This window comes from Eulemur rufifrons, chromosome 3 (genome assembly GCF_041146395.1).
Source record: "Eulemur rufifrons isolate Redbay chromosome 3, OSU_ERuf_1, whole genome shotgun sequence".
Lineage (NCBI taxonomy): Eukaryota > Metazoa > Chordata > Mammalia > Primates > Lemuridae > Eulemur > Eulemur rufifrons.
The window spans coordinates 72,305,184-72,322,206 of NC_090985.1; the positions used below are offsets into that span (position 1 = coordinate 72,305,184).

The window sequence follows — 17,023 nt, forward strand, 5'->3', positions numbered from 1 at the left end:
TTCTGGATCAAATGGGAGTTCTACTTGTAGCTCTTTGAGGTATCTCCATATTGCTTTCCACAGAGGTTGTACTAGTTTGCAGTCCTACCAGCAGTGAAAGAGTGTTCCTATCTCTCTGCATCCATGCCAACATTTATTGTTTTGGGACTTTTTGATAAAGGCCATTCTCACTGGAGTTAAGTGATATCTCATTGTGGTTTTGATTTGCGTTTTCCTGATGATTAGAGATGTTGAGCATTTTTTTATATGTTTTTTGGCCCTTACTCTACTTTTGAAAAATTTCTGTTCATGTCCTTTGCACACTTTTTGATGGGGTTGTTTGATTTTTTCTTGCTGATTTTTCTGAGTTCTATATAGATTCTAGTTATCAGGCCTTTATCAGATGTGTAGCATGCAAATATTTTCTCCCATTCTGTAGGTTATTTGTTTACTCTCCTGATGGTTTCCTTGGCTGTGCAGAAGCTTTTTAATTCGATCAGGTCCCATTTATTTATTTTTGCTGTTGCTGTGATTGCCTTTGGGGTCTTCATTAATTCTTTCCCTAGGCCAATGTCTATAAGAGTTTTTCCAAGATTGTCTTTTAGAATTCTTACAGTTTCATGCCTTAGGTTTAAGTCTGTTATCCACTGTAAATTGATTTTTGTGAGACATAAAAGGTGCAGATCCTGTTTCAGTCTTCTATTAATTCTTTCCCTAGGCCAATGTCTATAAGAGTTTTTCCAAGATTGTCTTCTAGAATTCTTACAGTTTCATGCCTTAGGTTTAAGTCTGTTATCCACTGTGAATTGATTTTTGTGAGACATAAAAGGTGCAGATCCTGTTTCAGTCTTCTACATGTGGCTATCCAATTTTTCCAGCACCATTTATGGAATAAGGATTCTATTCCCCTGTGTATGTTTTTGTCTGCTTTGTCAAAGATTAGATGGCTATATGAGGATTATTTTATATCTGGGTTCCTAGTTCTGTTCCATTGGGCTGTGTCTCTGTTCTTGTGCCAGTACCATGCTGTTTTAGTTACCAGAGCCTTGTAGTAGAGCTTGAAGTGTGGTAAATTTATGCCTCCTAATTTGTTCTTTTTTCTTAAGATTGCTTTTACTATACATCATCTTCTCTGGTTCCATATGTGGTGCAGAATTATTTTTTCTAGATATGCAAAAAATTATGTTGGCATTTTTTTTTATTTCAGCATATTATGGGGGTCCAAAAGTTTAGGTTATGTATATTGCCCATGTCCCCCCCCCAGTCAGAGCTTCAAGCGTGTCCATTCCCCAGACAGTGCACATCACACTCATTATGTAGGTATACACCCATCGCCCCCCCACATCCGCCCGACACCCAATTGGTGTTATTCCCAAATGTGCACTTAGGTGATAATCAGGGAAACCAATTTGATGGTGAGTACATGTGGTGCTTATTTTTCCATTCTTGGGATACTTCACTTAGTAGAATCGGTTCCAAATCTATCCAGGAGAACATAAGAGATTCTATATCTCTGTTATTTCTTATAGCTGAGTAATACTCCATGGTATACATATACGACATTTTACTAATCTACTCATGTATTGATGGGCATTTGGGTTGTGTCCACATCTTTGCGATTGTGAATTGTGCTGCTATAAATATTTGGGTGCAGATGCCTTTTTTATAGAATGTCTTTTGTTCTTTTGGGTAGATGCCCAATAATGGGATTGCTGGATCAAATGGTAGGTCTACTTGAATCTGTTTAAGGTATCTCTATATTGCTTTCCACAGGGATTGCGCTAGTTTGCAGTCCCACCAGCAGTGTATGAGTGTTCCTGTCTCTCCGCATCCATGCCAACATTTATTGTTTTGGAACTTTTTGATAAAGGCCATTCTCACTGGAGTTAAGTGATATCTCATTGTGGTTTTGATTTGTATTTCCCTGATGATTAGAGATGTTGAGCATTTTTTCATATCTTTTTGGCCTTTCTTCTATCTTCTTTTGAAAAATTTCTATTCATGTCCTTTTCCATTTTTTTGAGACAATTCATTAGACTGTTGATTTGTGATCTTTCTGTTTTTTGAATGTAGGCTTTTATGGATATAAATTTTCCTCTCAGGACTGCTTTAGCTGTGTCCCACAGATTTTGGGAAATTGTGTCTTCTATATCATTTAGTTCAAAGAATCTTTTGATATCCATCTTAATTTCCTCCTTAATCCAATAATTGTTCAGCAGAAAGTTGTTTAGTTTCCATGACTTTGTGTAGAGATGAGAGTTTCTGTTGGAGGTGATTTCTAATTTTATTTTACTGTGGTCTGAGAAGATGCATGGTATAAATTCTATTTTTTAAATTTTTTTGAGATATGATTTGTGGCCTAGGATATGGTTAGTCTTAGAGAATGTCCCATGAGGTGATGAGAAAAATGTATATTCAGTGGTTTTTGGGTAGAATGTTCTGTGAATGTCAGTCAGGCCCATTTGTTCTACAGTTCTGTTTAAGTACATTGTTTCTTTGTTTATTTTCTGTTTGGAGGATCTGTCCTGTTCTGTCAGAGGGGTATTAAAGTCTCTGGCTATTACAGTGATGCTGTTTATCATTTTGTTTAGATCAAGTAGAATTTCCTGTCTGAATTTGGGTGTACCTGAGTTAGGTGCATACACATTTAGAATTGTTATGTCTTCTTGTTGAATTGTACCCTTCACCAGTATATAATGACCATCTTTCTCTTTCATTACTTTTGTTCATTTGAGGACTAATTTATCCGAAATCAAAACTGCTATGCAAGATTTCCTTTGGCTTCCATTTGCACTGAATATTGTTTCCCATCTCTTCACCTTCAGTCTGAACGCATCCTCGTGGGTTAGATATGTTTTCTGGAGACAGCAGATACTTGGCTTATGTATATTTATCCATTCAGTCTGCCTGTGTCTCTTCAGTTGAGAGTTCAAGCCAATCAGCTTTACTGAAACAATTGATAAGTGGGGTAGATTTCTGTTTATCCTGTTGAGTTGAACTTTGTTGCTTTGTTTTCTTTCTTGAGCTGTTGTGATATCTGGCCTTTGATCTTTAGCTTTTGTATTATTTTACACTGGTGAGTGTTTATTGTGGTGATCTGTGTGTAACACTGTTCTGAGTACTTTCTGGAGGGCAGATCTTGTCTTGATGAATTCCCTCAGTCTTTGCTTGTCTGAGAAGGTCTTTATTTTTCCTTCATATAAGAAACTTAGTTTTGCAGCATACAAAATTCTAGGCTGGGCATTATTCTGTTTGAGAAGAGTGAGAATGGGGCCCCAGTCTCTTTTTGCTTGTAAGGTCTCAGTTGAGAAGTTTGCAGTTAGTCTGATGGGTTTTCCTTTGTAGGTTACCTGCTTCGTTCACCTTACAGCTTGTAGGAGGCCTCTTTTATGTTTAGTTTGGCCATTATGATGACTATGTGTCATGGTGTCTTCCTATTTGCAATGAATCTCCCAGGAGTCCTTTGAGTTTCTTGTACCTGGATATCTAGATTTTTAGCAAGGCCAGGGAAATTTTCTTTCATTATATCTTCAAACAGTTTATCCAATTCTTGTGTATTTTCTTCTTCACCCTCAGGATGCCTATAATTCTCATGTTAGGCTTCTTCACATAATCCCACATTTCTTGTAGGCTTTGCTCTTTTATCTTATTTCTCTGCTCTATCTCTGCAATTGACTTGTTTAATTGAAAGATGTTATCTTCAATCCCTGAGATTCTTTATTCCATTTGATCTACCCTATTCCTGAGGCTTTCCACATATTTTGTAATTTCTTGAATAAATTCTTCAGTTCCAGAAGTTATGTTTGATTTTTCTTCAATATTCCAATTTCTTTAGTGAATTTTTCTTCTAAGTCCTGTTTTTCTTTGTGTGGTTTCTTTGTGTTAGGTATCCATTTTCTCTTGCATATCATTGAGTTTTCTTACAACCTATGTTTAAAATTCTTATTCTGTCATTTTAGTGTTCTGAATTTGATTGACATCCATTGTTACAGAGCTGTTGTTCCCCTTTGGGGGTGTGCTTTGAGTTTGATCCTTCATACTTCCAGGGTTCGTTCACTAATTCCTTCCCATCTGGAGCAGCTGTTGCTTTTTACTTTTGGATTTTTGTTTAGATAATGACATGCCCAGTTTAATCTCTGAGCCAGCCCAAGTTAGTCTCTGAGCCAGTAGGCAGTGCTTGTGGGTGAGATTTGACCATATCCTTTGTGATGCCTCAGTAAATGCAGTAAAAGGGTGTACAAATTAACCTCCCTGTCATAGGTGGTGCTTGCTGGGAGGAATAAGCTGCAATATTGTTTTTGGTTCCTGTAAACAGCTCTCATTCCTCTTGGGAGGCACTGTAGTGCCTCAAGTGGTAGGTGGGGTCCTGGGACTTCCAGATGTGTCCTTATTCTCCATCTCAGTGGGGGTGCATGGGGGAGTAAGGCTGGGTGGGTCTGGATTGGGTGAGCCTGCCCTCAAGCTACAAAAATTCTGTTAGCAAGGGTCAAAGGTCTATTCTCTGCTTCTGGGCAAAGTTGCCAGGGAGAGGCTGAAATGGCCCCACTCGGCCAAAAGGTCTGCATGTGGAGGTGAGGCTGTCTGAGACCTGCAGTCTGGAGCAAGTCTCGCTCCTTTCCACCCTGCTCATTTTGTAGTTTCTCCTGGGCCTCTGCTGGTAGGCAGGGCCTCAAGCCAGTGGGTCTCCCTTGACTATGATGAGAGCTGGGAGGTTCCCTGCCCAGGATCGCAGCCTGAGCTGGGAGCCTGGCCCTCCTGTGGGAGGAGGGTTGCCCCTCGAGCACGCTGTAGCTAGGACTCACTCTGATCTGCCCCTGATGGCACACACAACTCAGTAGACTAGTTTGCAAATATCCCTTCTGTGCCCCTGGGCAATGCGATGGAGACCTGGGTGCATAGGATCTGGCCTGCAGGCCTGTCCCTTGGGCCATTGAGATCAATCCCTGACCCTGCCAGGGAGAAGAGTGTTGGTCTCAAGTCAACCACGGGGTGCCCAACCTGGATCAATGTCTCTCCTCCTCGGGATTTGTACTGCTCTACTGGAGTCACCAGGCAAGCAGCACCTGGGAGGGCAGGCGGGTAGGGAGCTCACAGTCTGAATACCCCTCAGTCTGCTGTAGGGCCGCAAAAGGAAAGATCCCATTCCCTGTGGATGCCTCTGGGTGGTGCCTAAATTGTCTCTGTCAGCAGCTGTGGGAAGGGGAAGGGAAGAATGAAGCAATGTGGCGCCTGCAGATTGGCTCACATCTGCAGGGCAGGAGGTATGGTATCCTGAGGGAAGTGGGAGCCCAGTCCCCAGTCTACAAGAGGATCAGTGCTCACTAGAGGCAGCCGTCTCTGGGGCTGGTATTGGCAGGTCTCTCCAGCAGCTCAGGAGCCCACCAGCAGTCTGAGATGCAAGGGAGGGAAATTTAACCACTTCACCTACCCTTGTCACTGGTATCCAAGCCTCTCAGGGTTTTCAGGATTATTTTAATACTGCCAGATGTTCACGTCACTTTCAAAGAAAGTTATTATAAGTTACTCAATATTTAAAATAAAATACATTTTATAGAAATTGTAAAATAATTTGACAAAATCATTCTTAAAAATTAATTTTTGTCATAAAAGGATAACTAGTGAAATAAGTTATTTAACTGGTAGTTTGAACATACTGCTGATCAAGGTACAGTTGTGAGTCTGATTAACATGTAGGCAAGTCTATGTCTTTTATTTAGCACCATAGACTGATATTGTTCCCTCCCTGTTCTGCATATTCACACAGCTGATTACTGAATCTAATTGGATGCCGAGGTTTGGATTGTAGTTCTGTCACTAATTAGCTGGGTGACTTTGGGAAAATATGTCTCTAAATCGAAGGAGATGAATTAATAACATAAAGCAAGTATCTACTATGTGTGAGGTTTGTTGACAGTCCCCAAAGACACAAAGATAAGCAAAACTGAATATCGTTGCTGCCCTCATAGAGAAAGGAAGGCAGACATGAATCAAACAGTGTCACTACAGAAAGAAATACAGCAATACAAATTAGGAAAAGTGCTGTGAAGGAACAGTGCTTGGTGCTGAGAGAGGGGAACAGAGGAACTTAATTTATCTGCAAGTGATGATTGTGCAGAGATCCAAAGGACGAAAGTCAAGTGAACCATGTGGTGGAGGCAGGTATGAGACGAAGGAACAACACAGAGTAAGAAAGAAACACTGTGTTTTTGTGAACCCTTAAGGTTGGAGCAGAGAGAACAATACCCTTTCAAGGATCACAGTGTTTCTTCTCTCTTTAAAATGTCTATTGAGAACTTTTTTTACAAGTTTGCATTTTTATAAAGTACCTTGGTTTCTTTTCTTTTTTCTTCTTTGCTAGTTGGAACAGTACTTATAATTAAAGGCTTAAATGATATTTACCTCCTTGTGTTTTGCTCCAATGATCTATCTACAGTTGGTCCTTGCTTTGCATGTCTTTGATATGCATGAATTTCAGTTACCAATGTTTAGTTAAATAACACCAGTTTTCCATCAATACAAATCAAATTTCAGTGGCCACAACATATACACTATAAGTAATGTCATAAAGTCCAAACTTTGCTGCTAGCTTTTCCACAAATGGCTGTGTAAATAACAAATGTGCATGATGATCACAATGATCACCAGTCCCATCAGTGCTTTGAAAGTCTGTTGGTGATCAGTCACCATTCATCTGTTCATTGGTTATTCAGTCATACAAGACAGCAACTGGGTAGTTGTAATGACTTCTTGTCTTCCAGTGATAAACCCATGTGGCATTTTACAAAAGTGGATAGTCAAAAAAGGGAGTTGGTCAACACAAATGACAGTACAGCAAAGAATTGAAGAGTGGCAACACTGGAAGTGAAATTAAATTAAATGTAAATGAAATTATAGAAGAAATGGATGACCGTAGGGATGTTGACATTCTTCCATTTAAAAGACTGTAGATATGGAGCCAGAGGAACTTAGTAAAGGCAAACTTATTGACGTAAATGAGAAAGGGGAGATGTGATATGATGAAAGGGATGGAGATATGGAGAGGAACCCTTAGAGATAGTTCACAACATTGATAAAATATTGAAGCTGATTCAAATGTTGAATGGATTACGACAATTCACCAAGGCATAAAACACATGTGTGCTCCATGTTCTACATTAGGCAATGAGAAGAAGGCATGCACTGGTCCAACTACCTTTGATAAGTTTTTTTTTTTTACAAAGAAATAAAACACATTCATTCTCAAAGGAATAAAACACATTCATTCTCGATATTTTATTGTTTTCAATTAAAGTGTACTAAATAATTATTAGCTCTCCTATAGTTTCCTATGTATTTATAGAGAAGAGAACAAAGGAGTTTTTAATATTTTGATAAACATTTTTAAAGGTCATGGGACAATCCTATTTTCTTCCATTGATTTTTAACAACAACTTTGCACGGTTTCATCTTGCATGGTCACTTTCATCGCTTCACATTATCATGCAAAGCAGGAACGGTCTGTAAATTTCACTGAATCTAACCAACATAGCATTCTCAATGTGTCATGAAAGTGAGGTATTTTAGAATGTTGAAGTCATTTTCTGAGTTTACAAAACTCTCAATCTTGAAGGATTCTAAGTCAACAACAGACCTGGAATATAATATTAGTTCATTAAATCTTTAGAATATTACCCAAATATTAGAAACAAATTTTGGGCTTAAGCACCTCCAAAGTCCTATAACATCAAGATCCACTGTAATTCAGTAAGTTATGAAAATAGTAAAATCTGTCTATATTACATTTTTGGGGGATTTAGTAAAGTCTTTTATTTTTAACCATAAAAATATTATTTTAAACACCCTAATCAAGAATACCCATGAACAAATGCACAAAATAGTCAAAAGATAATTTAAATCATAGAAAAACATGGATGAAAAATTCACATACCGATTGTAGAAATCATCTCTGTAGTAATCATAGTCAAAGACATAACCACTAAGGAGGGAAACAAAGAAATTAGTTGGTACTTGTTTTAATAACATTAATTTTGATACTAATTTAGAATGTTATAGCAATAAATTTATGTTTTTTTAAAATATTTATTTAAAATATATCAATATCATTATGTATCCAAAGGGCTTTCCAAGATAATGTCCAATTTGATATAATATAATATAAAATTATTATTATATGTTTGACAATATAAGGACTGATAACGGTTTATGTGGTGAAAGAATAAAAGATGAGATCAGGTAGCAAAATGAATATTTTTTAACACTTGTAATTAAATATGAATGAAGACTTTTTTTCCTCCCAGGTAAGATGTAATCTAGTCCCTTCTTTCTAAGGTGATATAGTTACCACTTCTTCCTACGATATGTGCAATGAGGATAAACAATGAACAAATTGTATTGAAATAAGATAAATGGAAAAGACTCATGAACCATTCATTATAGAAATGATAAATACAAATATGGTTTCCTCAGAAATTTAGTATTTTTTTAAATTCTAAAAATTGTGAATTCAGTACTTTAAATTGAAAAATTTAAAGATAAAAACTACCTTAGCTGAATCTTACCAACAACAACTTCATATTTTAGGGCATTTAAATTAGAATTAATAAATGCATTTCAATAAGGTTATTATGACTAAGCTCTCTAAATGAATATATTAATATAATAAAAATTGCCTCCATTCACTTGCATAGTTGAGTTTACAAAGTACTTCATGTGCATTTCAATTTAATTTTAGTCATTAAAATAACTCTGTTAGATAATGTAACTAGAAGAAACTAAAGTGCAAAAGACTTAAGTAATTTGTTCAAATTCACATCCCTAGTAAGTTACAGAGCTGATATTCGAGAAGACTTCTGAAGCTGTTTTTCATGTCACCATGCAACCCTACTTGATCCGGAAGAAATCTTATTCTTATGATAAGGGGAGTATTTTGTACTAAAGGGGAGTTATTTTTTGTGTTTATTCACTTATTTTTTATTGTGGTAAAATATACCTAGTATCAAATTTTCCATTCTTATCATTGTTGTAGAACTCAGTAGCATTAAGTACATTCACAAAGTTTCACAAACATCACCATTACCCATTCAAGAACTTTTTCATCATACCAACAGAAACTTTGTACTCAATAAACAATAGCTTCCCATTCCTTGCCCCGTCCACCCCCTATTCTACTTTCCGTCTCTATGAATTTGCCTCTTCTATGTACTTCACAAATCAGATAATCATACAATATTTGCTCTGTCTAGCTTATTTCACTTAGTATAATATTTTCAGGGTTCATCTATATTGTAGCACAAATTAGAATTTTAGTCTTTTTTAAAGCTGAATAATGTTATATGGGGTGTGATGTATGCGTGTGTGTGTATGTATATGTGTGTGTGTGTATGTGTGTGTGTGTATGTATCTCACACCTACATACCACTTTTTATCTATTAATCTATTAATAGAATCTAGGCTATTTCTACATTTTGGCTATTGTGAATATTGCTGCTATGAACATTGGTTTCAAAGGGTCTGAGTCCCTGCTGTCATCTTTTGGATCTATACTTAGAAGTGGAATTTCTAGGTAATGTGACAATTCTATTAATATGTCTGACTTTTTAAGAAACCACTATATGATGGAGGAGTAATTTTATATTTCTGAATAAATCTCACAGACCTTTACATTGTAACTTTTCTCATGTTAGAAAACTCAAAAGAACCTTCTATAGAAGGGCTTGTTATTCTGGTTTTAAGGATAAATGTATTTATATCTCCCACATTTCATTACTTACAGGGGGACAAAAGCCTGACGTAGCGCACACAATCCATGAGGGTAAATTTTCCAGTGTTGCCTCATGGAACAAGTACTGAAATACAAAGTGTGAAACTACTCCCTGTGAGTGTCTGAATGGAAGACTGAGTATTGCCTGGCCAAAGCAATGCTGTACCCATCTGTGCAAACCAAGAGGACAATGAGTCCATTGCCTAAAAGGTAAGAATAAAAATAGCCACGTTTGTTTGACAGCCACAGAATGCTAAAATAGTAATTGTTTATGCTTTAGTTTATATTGCTGATGTAGATACAACTGTGACATTGAATTGGGGGATTTTAAAGACAACCTATTGGCTACCATCAAACCCTAAGATATAAATGTCACCTCAAAACCTTCCTAATACAGCAGTACATATGCTTCTTTTATTGTGATTCACTTACTGCTGCAGATAACAATGAGTATGGTGATACCTGCCAAACACTTTTACTGAGAAGTCTCAAGTTTAAAGTGATGCTACTCTTGTATTTGTCATGGGTAATCATCATTGTATCTTATGCTTGATTATTTTCAACAATATGTTGGTAGAAGATAAACCTATGTTTAATAGCATTCAAGTTTGGATAACACATGAATGAGATTCTCAACAAGCAAAGCAAAAAAAAAAAAATAAACTGAAAAGTTTATATCACCTTAAGAACTTTGTATAGGCTTTGTTTATAAAACATGTTATCTGAGGAGGGAAATATTCTAGTTATTGAAGCTATACTCTTGGTACTTTTATATGCATAATCTTATTTAATCCTAACAACAACCTATAAGATGTATAGGATTCTCTCAATTTTACAGGGCACTGAGGTCTAGAGATGCTATATACCCAAGATAACACAGGTTAGTATTACAGTATAGCATAGTCATTCACATGTTCATTCATCAAAATTTGATTAAGATCATGTGTGCCAGGGACTATAGTAAGCGCTTAGGTTAGAAGAAAAATAGTTTCTTTTTTTGCTTGAATCTTACAGTCCAGTGATGACCAAGATGGCCTTAAGGTTCTCTTCAGCTTGACTAAACTTTGGACAGGTTTCTCCCTGACTATAGTCCCCTGATCCCTTTTTGTAGAGCATTTGCATTGGAAAACTTTCCATTGTATATTCTTTCTCTGTTCCTTAGAGATGTAACTCTTCTCCCAGCGTCTTGCCAATTTTACAACCCAGGAATGTCTTTCTTAAGGACCTAGGAATCATCTCTTTGAAATGTAATCTTCAAGGAAGGTATCTCCTAGTGACTATGTAGGAGCCTAACTTAGATAAATACCAATGAGCAAACACAGATGCCCTAATTACATTGTGGAACCTTACCCCTATTTCCACTAGCTTACTCCAGCTCGTAAAAACTCCCTCACCTTTTGTTTAGTGGAGTTGAATTTAATTTCTGTCCCTTATTGCCATAGTCTTGAATAAAGTCTTCTTTGCCTGTTTAATTTTTCTGGTGTAATTTTTCTTTGACAGTGCTATAGACAGAAAGTAAGCTAACAAGCAAATGAATAATTTTGGAAACAAATGAAGTAGAAAAAAAAAAAACAAGCGGAGAGGACTATTTGAAGAGATTGGTGAGGACTAGACTTTCTGAGGAGATGATGTATATAAAATTGAAGGCTTGGAAGACAAGAAAAGTCCTACCCAGAGCTGGGGAAGAAAAGGGACAGACAGGGAACAGGAAGCACAAAGGCACAAGTCAGGAAAGACTTTGATAGATTTAGCGAAGTCAGAAGGTCCATGCAGGGCTACTGCCATCGCTCAGACAAAAAGTAACAATGCCCTAGGCTACAGTGCAGCAGAAAAGATGGAGAGGTGTGGACAGATTCAAGATAGGTTCTGGAGGTAGACACACTAGAACTTACGACTGTTTTGGCTTGAGAAACTGGGGACATTGTATTATCCTTTGTTGAGCTGGCAAGATTGGAAGGAAGACATTCTAAAGGAAAATCTAGAGATTAGTTTTGAATATGACAGCATATGCTCTCATATGACATAATTAAGAAACACTTTTGGAGTAACTGGACACAAACTGATGGAGGGAAGCCCCAAAGACAAGGCTGGCTGGGAAACTAAGCTCTGTGAGAGGTGTGAGAACACTGAGGATAATAAAGCAACAAAAAGGTGAGATCTTTAGGAGTCAGTGTAGAGAGAGACTGAAGGCTGCTCCTATGGATTTATTAGAATGGAGAGGTCAAATGAGGAGGTGGAAACAGTAAAATAGTTAGGTCAGAGGTGGGTAGGAGATAAAACTCAACACAAGGCAGCTCTTAGTGCAGAACCCAGCTTTCCACTTACTAGACATGACATTGAACCATCCGTCTAATTGTCCTGAACCCCACTGAGAAAATGGGATTGTACAAAGAACCACTTTACTGAGCAGTTTTTATCACATCGTAGTCACTTAGTGAATGTTTTTATCTGTTTTCATAGAGCTGAGATTTAAACACAGGTTTATCGGAATCCAAAATCTGTCATTTTTTCCTACTGTAGGATGTATACTTCTTCAGACATTTGCTAATTTAAATAATCTTAATAATCTTAACATTTTAGTACATATGATTCTATTTTTCCAGAGGTGTTAAAGAAAGCAGTCTTAAGGTTTATGATCAAAATGATGAGAACATTTAAAGATGTATCAATTTGTTTTAATATTTACATATGTCCTCTCTCCCTTTTTACATTCCTTGAATCCCAAGCACCCTTTAGATCTTTGTTTCCCATTTCACTTTCCTGGTGGTGTCTAGCAATCAGAAATGTAATAATAATAATCATAATTATAACACTAATAAAGTAATACTGAGCAGTTATTAATTCCAATAAGCACATTTGAGCATTTGCTCTGTACTAGCCATGGTGCTCGTCATATTATATACATTAAATAGCTACTGATTGATGGAACAATCAGTAGCATACAATGAAAATTCTCAGTATTTTCAGATATAACCAAATAATCTCAGAAAGGGAATATGTGGTTAACCTGTATTTATAATTTTTTCTGAGACTTTTTATTTTATGTTATAATCTCAGACAGCAGAGTTTAATTGCAAAAAGAAAATATGACACCCTGACCAATTAAACAGGTGTGATTAATACAGATGACAGTAATTATTTCACTCGTGTGTTTTATACCTTTAGGAAGTACATCAATAATTTAACAGCCTTCTGGAAATTTAAAAGGGCACTAGAAAAGAGCATTCGTTTTTATTTTTCTTACTTGCTGCTTAAATTATATTGTCCACCCTGCTTATTTTTTGTTCTATTCTGACTGTGAAGATGTACTTACAAGAACCAGTTATTGCTAAGTATCCTGAATTGTTTGATCCCCAAGTTCCACTGCCTGACATCATGAACTCAATTTTATCTGTCAAAGTTAAAAATGAGATGAAATGCATAAACAGACCTATCTTGGTAATCAAGACTGCTTTTGTCTTAATGGTTTGGGCTTTTAGCAGAAATGCCATGGCAGGAGTTGGCACAGGTCATAAACTATAAAATCAAGCTGGATTTCTAAGAAAGAGGAAAAGATGAAAGAGATGGAAAGATCACCCCAGGGCAAGCCTGATTCATGTCATTTATGGTTTCTCCAGTGTTACTGCCACTTTCCTCAGTTCTTTATTTTGTTTTTTTTTCTCTCCCCAGATTCTATCTCTTTCATTAAAATCCCCTCTTATTTTTTCTCAGTGAAACTCTATTTGAAATTGGTTGTTAAAAGATGGCATTGCTAGGAGTCATATTCAGGTTTATAAGGTATTTTATGTATCCTCAAACTATATGGCCAGAAGAAGTTTGTCTTTCAGTTAAGAAAGATCTCCCCCCAACCATTTTTTTCCCTCATAAACTGAGAATGGTGCTGTCATCCTTATGGGTTGATCTATTTTGGCTTTTAAGACAATGATATTTCAACTTTCATTTCATTTGTTTTGTATGACAATCTGGTCCTTAGGCCACTGAAAACAAAAACAATAATAAATTAATATGTTTGGGACACTATCCAGGAAGAAACTCAAACCAGGAAATGCCAAGGCTTTTGTGGTTTGTGGGAATGGTCAGTGGCTTGTGGTAGGGACTTGACTTTCTAGAAAAGTGAAAAATGGTTTTGAATATTTAGCACAAATAAATATTTCATATAGTTTATTTTAAAATCTGGTACAAGTTTATGAATTTTTTCTAATTCTCAATGTACCTTTATTCTAATTGCTCAGATTCCCTCAAAATGTAATGGGAAATCAAAATTGCTAAAGTAATTGTTCAGAGTTGTACACTCATACTCTTTCTTTTATTACTGAAGATTAAATGAGGGCCAAGTAACTTTCCTGGAATTTCATTTAAACTTTTTCATTTACAGAAGAAATCACAACTCATTGGGTTTTAAAATACATGCAATCAATTTTATCTAATCCCTTTGAATTCATAAAGCCAGTTTCATATGAGTAGACTAATACAAAAAGTATTTATTTTTATTTTCTCTTATAGAACTTCATTAAAATATAATCTTAAGAATATTTATAATCTCCCTAGCACATGTAGGGAACATTTTAATGGATGGTTTCTTAGCAGACATCTTGCCAATAACAACTACTGCTAGAGCCTTCTCAATTACTACATCTGGCTTCCTAAATTAAACTGAATAATCAGTTATTGAGTACTAATTATAAGTCAGGTGCAATACTAGGAGTTATGGATAACAATATCAGGAGAACATGGCTTCTAATCTCAAGGAATTTCAATCTAAGTATAATGGATTAGACAAATACACACACGATCATAATTCGAGGTAGACTTTGATAATTGTCAAAATGCAAATAAAAACTATGAGAGCTTATATGCAGAAGAAATACGATGTGGTGAGTGGGACATGGGAACCAAACACAGCTTTATGAAACAGATGACATTTGGACTTTGTAAAGGGTGCAGATTTGACAAGGGAATGTTCAAAAGTAGGGCCTTCTAGGTGGTCAAGAAAATTGGTGGTAGAAGAAAGTCAAACAAGTATGGAGAACAGTGCCTTTTGAAGATTATTCTCTCTCTTTAGCACAGCTATTCTTTAGAATACCTAGGGTTAGTCCTAGAAATTATGAGTGCAGGAGAAATAATGCAGGCTAAGTGGCTGAATTTCCAGAGCATCCTTCCTCATGGCAAAGGTGAAATCAGAAGCAGCCTCAGATGTGCTCCAGGATGCTGTTTCTAACTTGCCAGAAAATTTTAGTGTAGGTTTCCAGCTGTCAGAGTATCTAAATGTGAATGTACTTTTAAACTTTGCCAAGACACTATGTGGACAAAAATCTGTCCATTTTCAATTTAGGAAATTCACATTACAAATTTACTTTTATGTGTGCTTGCGGTCGACATAGATGCACATACATATTCAAAATTCAAAAGAAGTGAAATAGGCTAGTTAGTCAAAGTTTCATTGACAAAATACTCAATTTACTCCCAAGGACCTTTAGAAAGGGAGAAAAGGTGAGCAGGAATCTGAAGGATTATGACACATTCATACAGTTCCTGGCTAATTGTAAATCAGGACCTGTTAGGAAGAGAAAGTGGCTAAGAAGTTCAAAAGATCAAAGTAATCCACTTGACCCATTTAAAAGTTCTGATCTTTTACTTACTGTGAGTAAAGCTTACTGTCTCACACATTTAAAGAATGATTAATCTATATAGCAGTGATAGGATGTATGAAGAGTGAATTTTGGAAACGAGAGAAAGGAGAAAAAAAATCAGAATTATTTTTCTTTTTTCTGGCTAACACAGGGATTCTGATTTTGGAAGGCAGTATCACCTTGCATAGAGTATGCTGTTACCCTTCTCTATGCTGTATTGTGTTAGGAAGGATATTGAAACATGTAATTCCAAAATTGTGTTTAGTTTTTACTTCTGTCTTCTGGTCTACAATGAATAGGGAAACACAAGTGTGCTTCTTTTCAATTCACAATTACTTTATAAAGCTGCAATGAGAATGAAGATTTCTTTTTCACAAACAGCATGACACACCTGGTAAGAGAAGAATAAATGTGAGAACAGGAGAACCAAAAATCTAGTTATTTGAAGACTCGGCCTATAGACATACACTCTCACCTGGATCAGTGAAACTGTCTCCAAACTGGTATACCTCATCCTAACTATCTCCACATCTTCTACCCATCATATAAAGAGCTAATGGCTTGAAAGTATGTTTTAAATAAATTATTAAAAGTAAAAAATAACAACAACAACAGCAAAAAACCTTCAGTACCCCATGGCCTACAACGTAATATACAGACTCTTCCACGTTCAGGACTCTCCAAAACGTGGCTCCTTCCTCTGACACTCTTTCACTACTTATTCAATTACTCTTTTAATCCTTTAGCATTTCTTAGCACCTATTCTCTGTCTGGCACTACGCTGGTACAGAAAATCTCCTTGCTCTCAGGTAGAGACATTCTTGTATCTCGATACAATCTTTTGTTTTAGCTCAATTGATTGTTCAATAGAAAGTTTCCTGTTATGTTCTCCATTTATCAACATATATGGTGTCTTCTTTCTATTGGGAATGGAAATGTATCCATTCTTAAAGGCTTAATGCAAGCTCCATATCTTCTCCAATTCTGAAGTTTGTTGAATGAGACTAAATTCCACTTTCTGTGTTATTCTTTAATTATAGATACTTTGTATTCACATCTGACTCATGCTTGTCAACTCTCTGCTTTTCTGGTCACTTAGCTAATCTATATAGATTTATTTCTATTAGTCTTTCCCTTCACAAGCCAATCTTTCCATTCTATTAATCATCCCTGTCTTTCTTCTTTGAACTTAATCTAATTTATCTGAATTTGTTAATACTGACATATTCAGAGTAAAACATTCCAGAAGGACTCATGTTAAAATCCTGTAGAGTATCATCCATCTCTTTGTTTTAACTGAATTTAGTCATTAATGTGCAGATCTCATTCTTATGTTTAGATAGAAGTATGAATAAGAAGCTATGTTATATTGTATTTGACCACTTAGGAATCTCACTAGATTGTGAGATCTGAAAAGGTGGAGTGTTTTAGTCATCCAGTAGATATTTTGTGAATTGAATGTGGCCTTCTGTGGAACTTCCTGCTATAATATTTACTTTTTGTAGGAAAACAAAGGTTTTCATTTGAATTTTAAAATACTTGAACATTAATAGTAGAACGTTTAGACCATTACAATTGCCATGTTAGGTTAGATCTTTCTGCCATTTATCTATTTATTACCTATCAGCTTTAAATCCACTGTTTTTTGCTCTTG

The 17,023-nt window shown here is 36.1% G+C and overlaps 1 protein-coding gene across 28 annotated transcripts in view; it reads right to left on the reverse strand.

Annotated features, from left to right (window-relative positions):
• The window catches only part of RALYL (RALY RNA binding protein like), a 652,666-nt gene that overhangs the window by 78,072 nt on the left and 557,571 nt on the right, over nucleotides 1-17,023 (reverse strand). For 26 of the 28 annotated variants that reach the window (XM_069466280.1, XM_069466285.1, XM_069466295.1 and 23 more), the window contains one exon: nucleotides 7,907-7,954. The exons of the other annotated variants lie outside the window; for them this stretch is intronic. In XM_069466280.1, coding sequence (XP_069322381.1) covers nucleotides 7,907-7,954 — 48 coding nt within the window. The remainder of the gene's footprint in view (nucleotides 1-7,906; nucleotides 7,955-17,023) is intronic. 28 annotated transcript variants of the gene reach the window in all.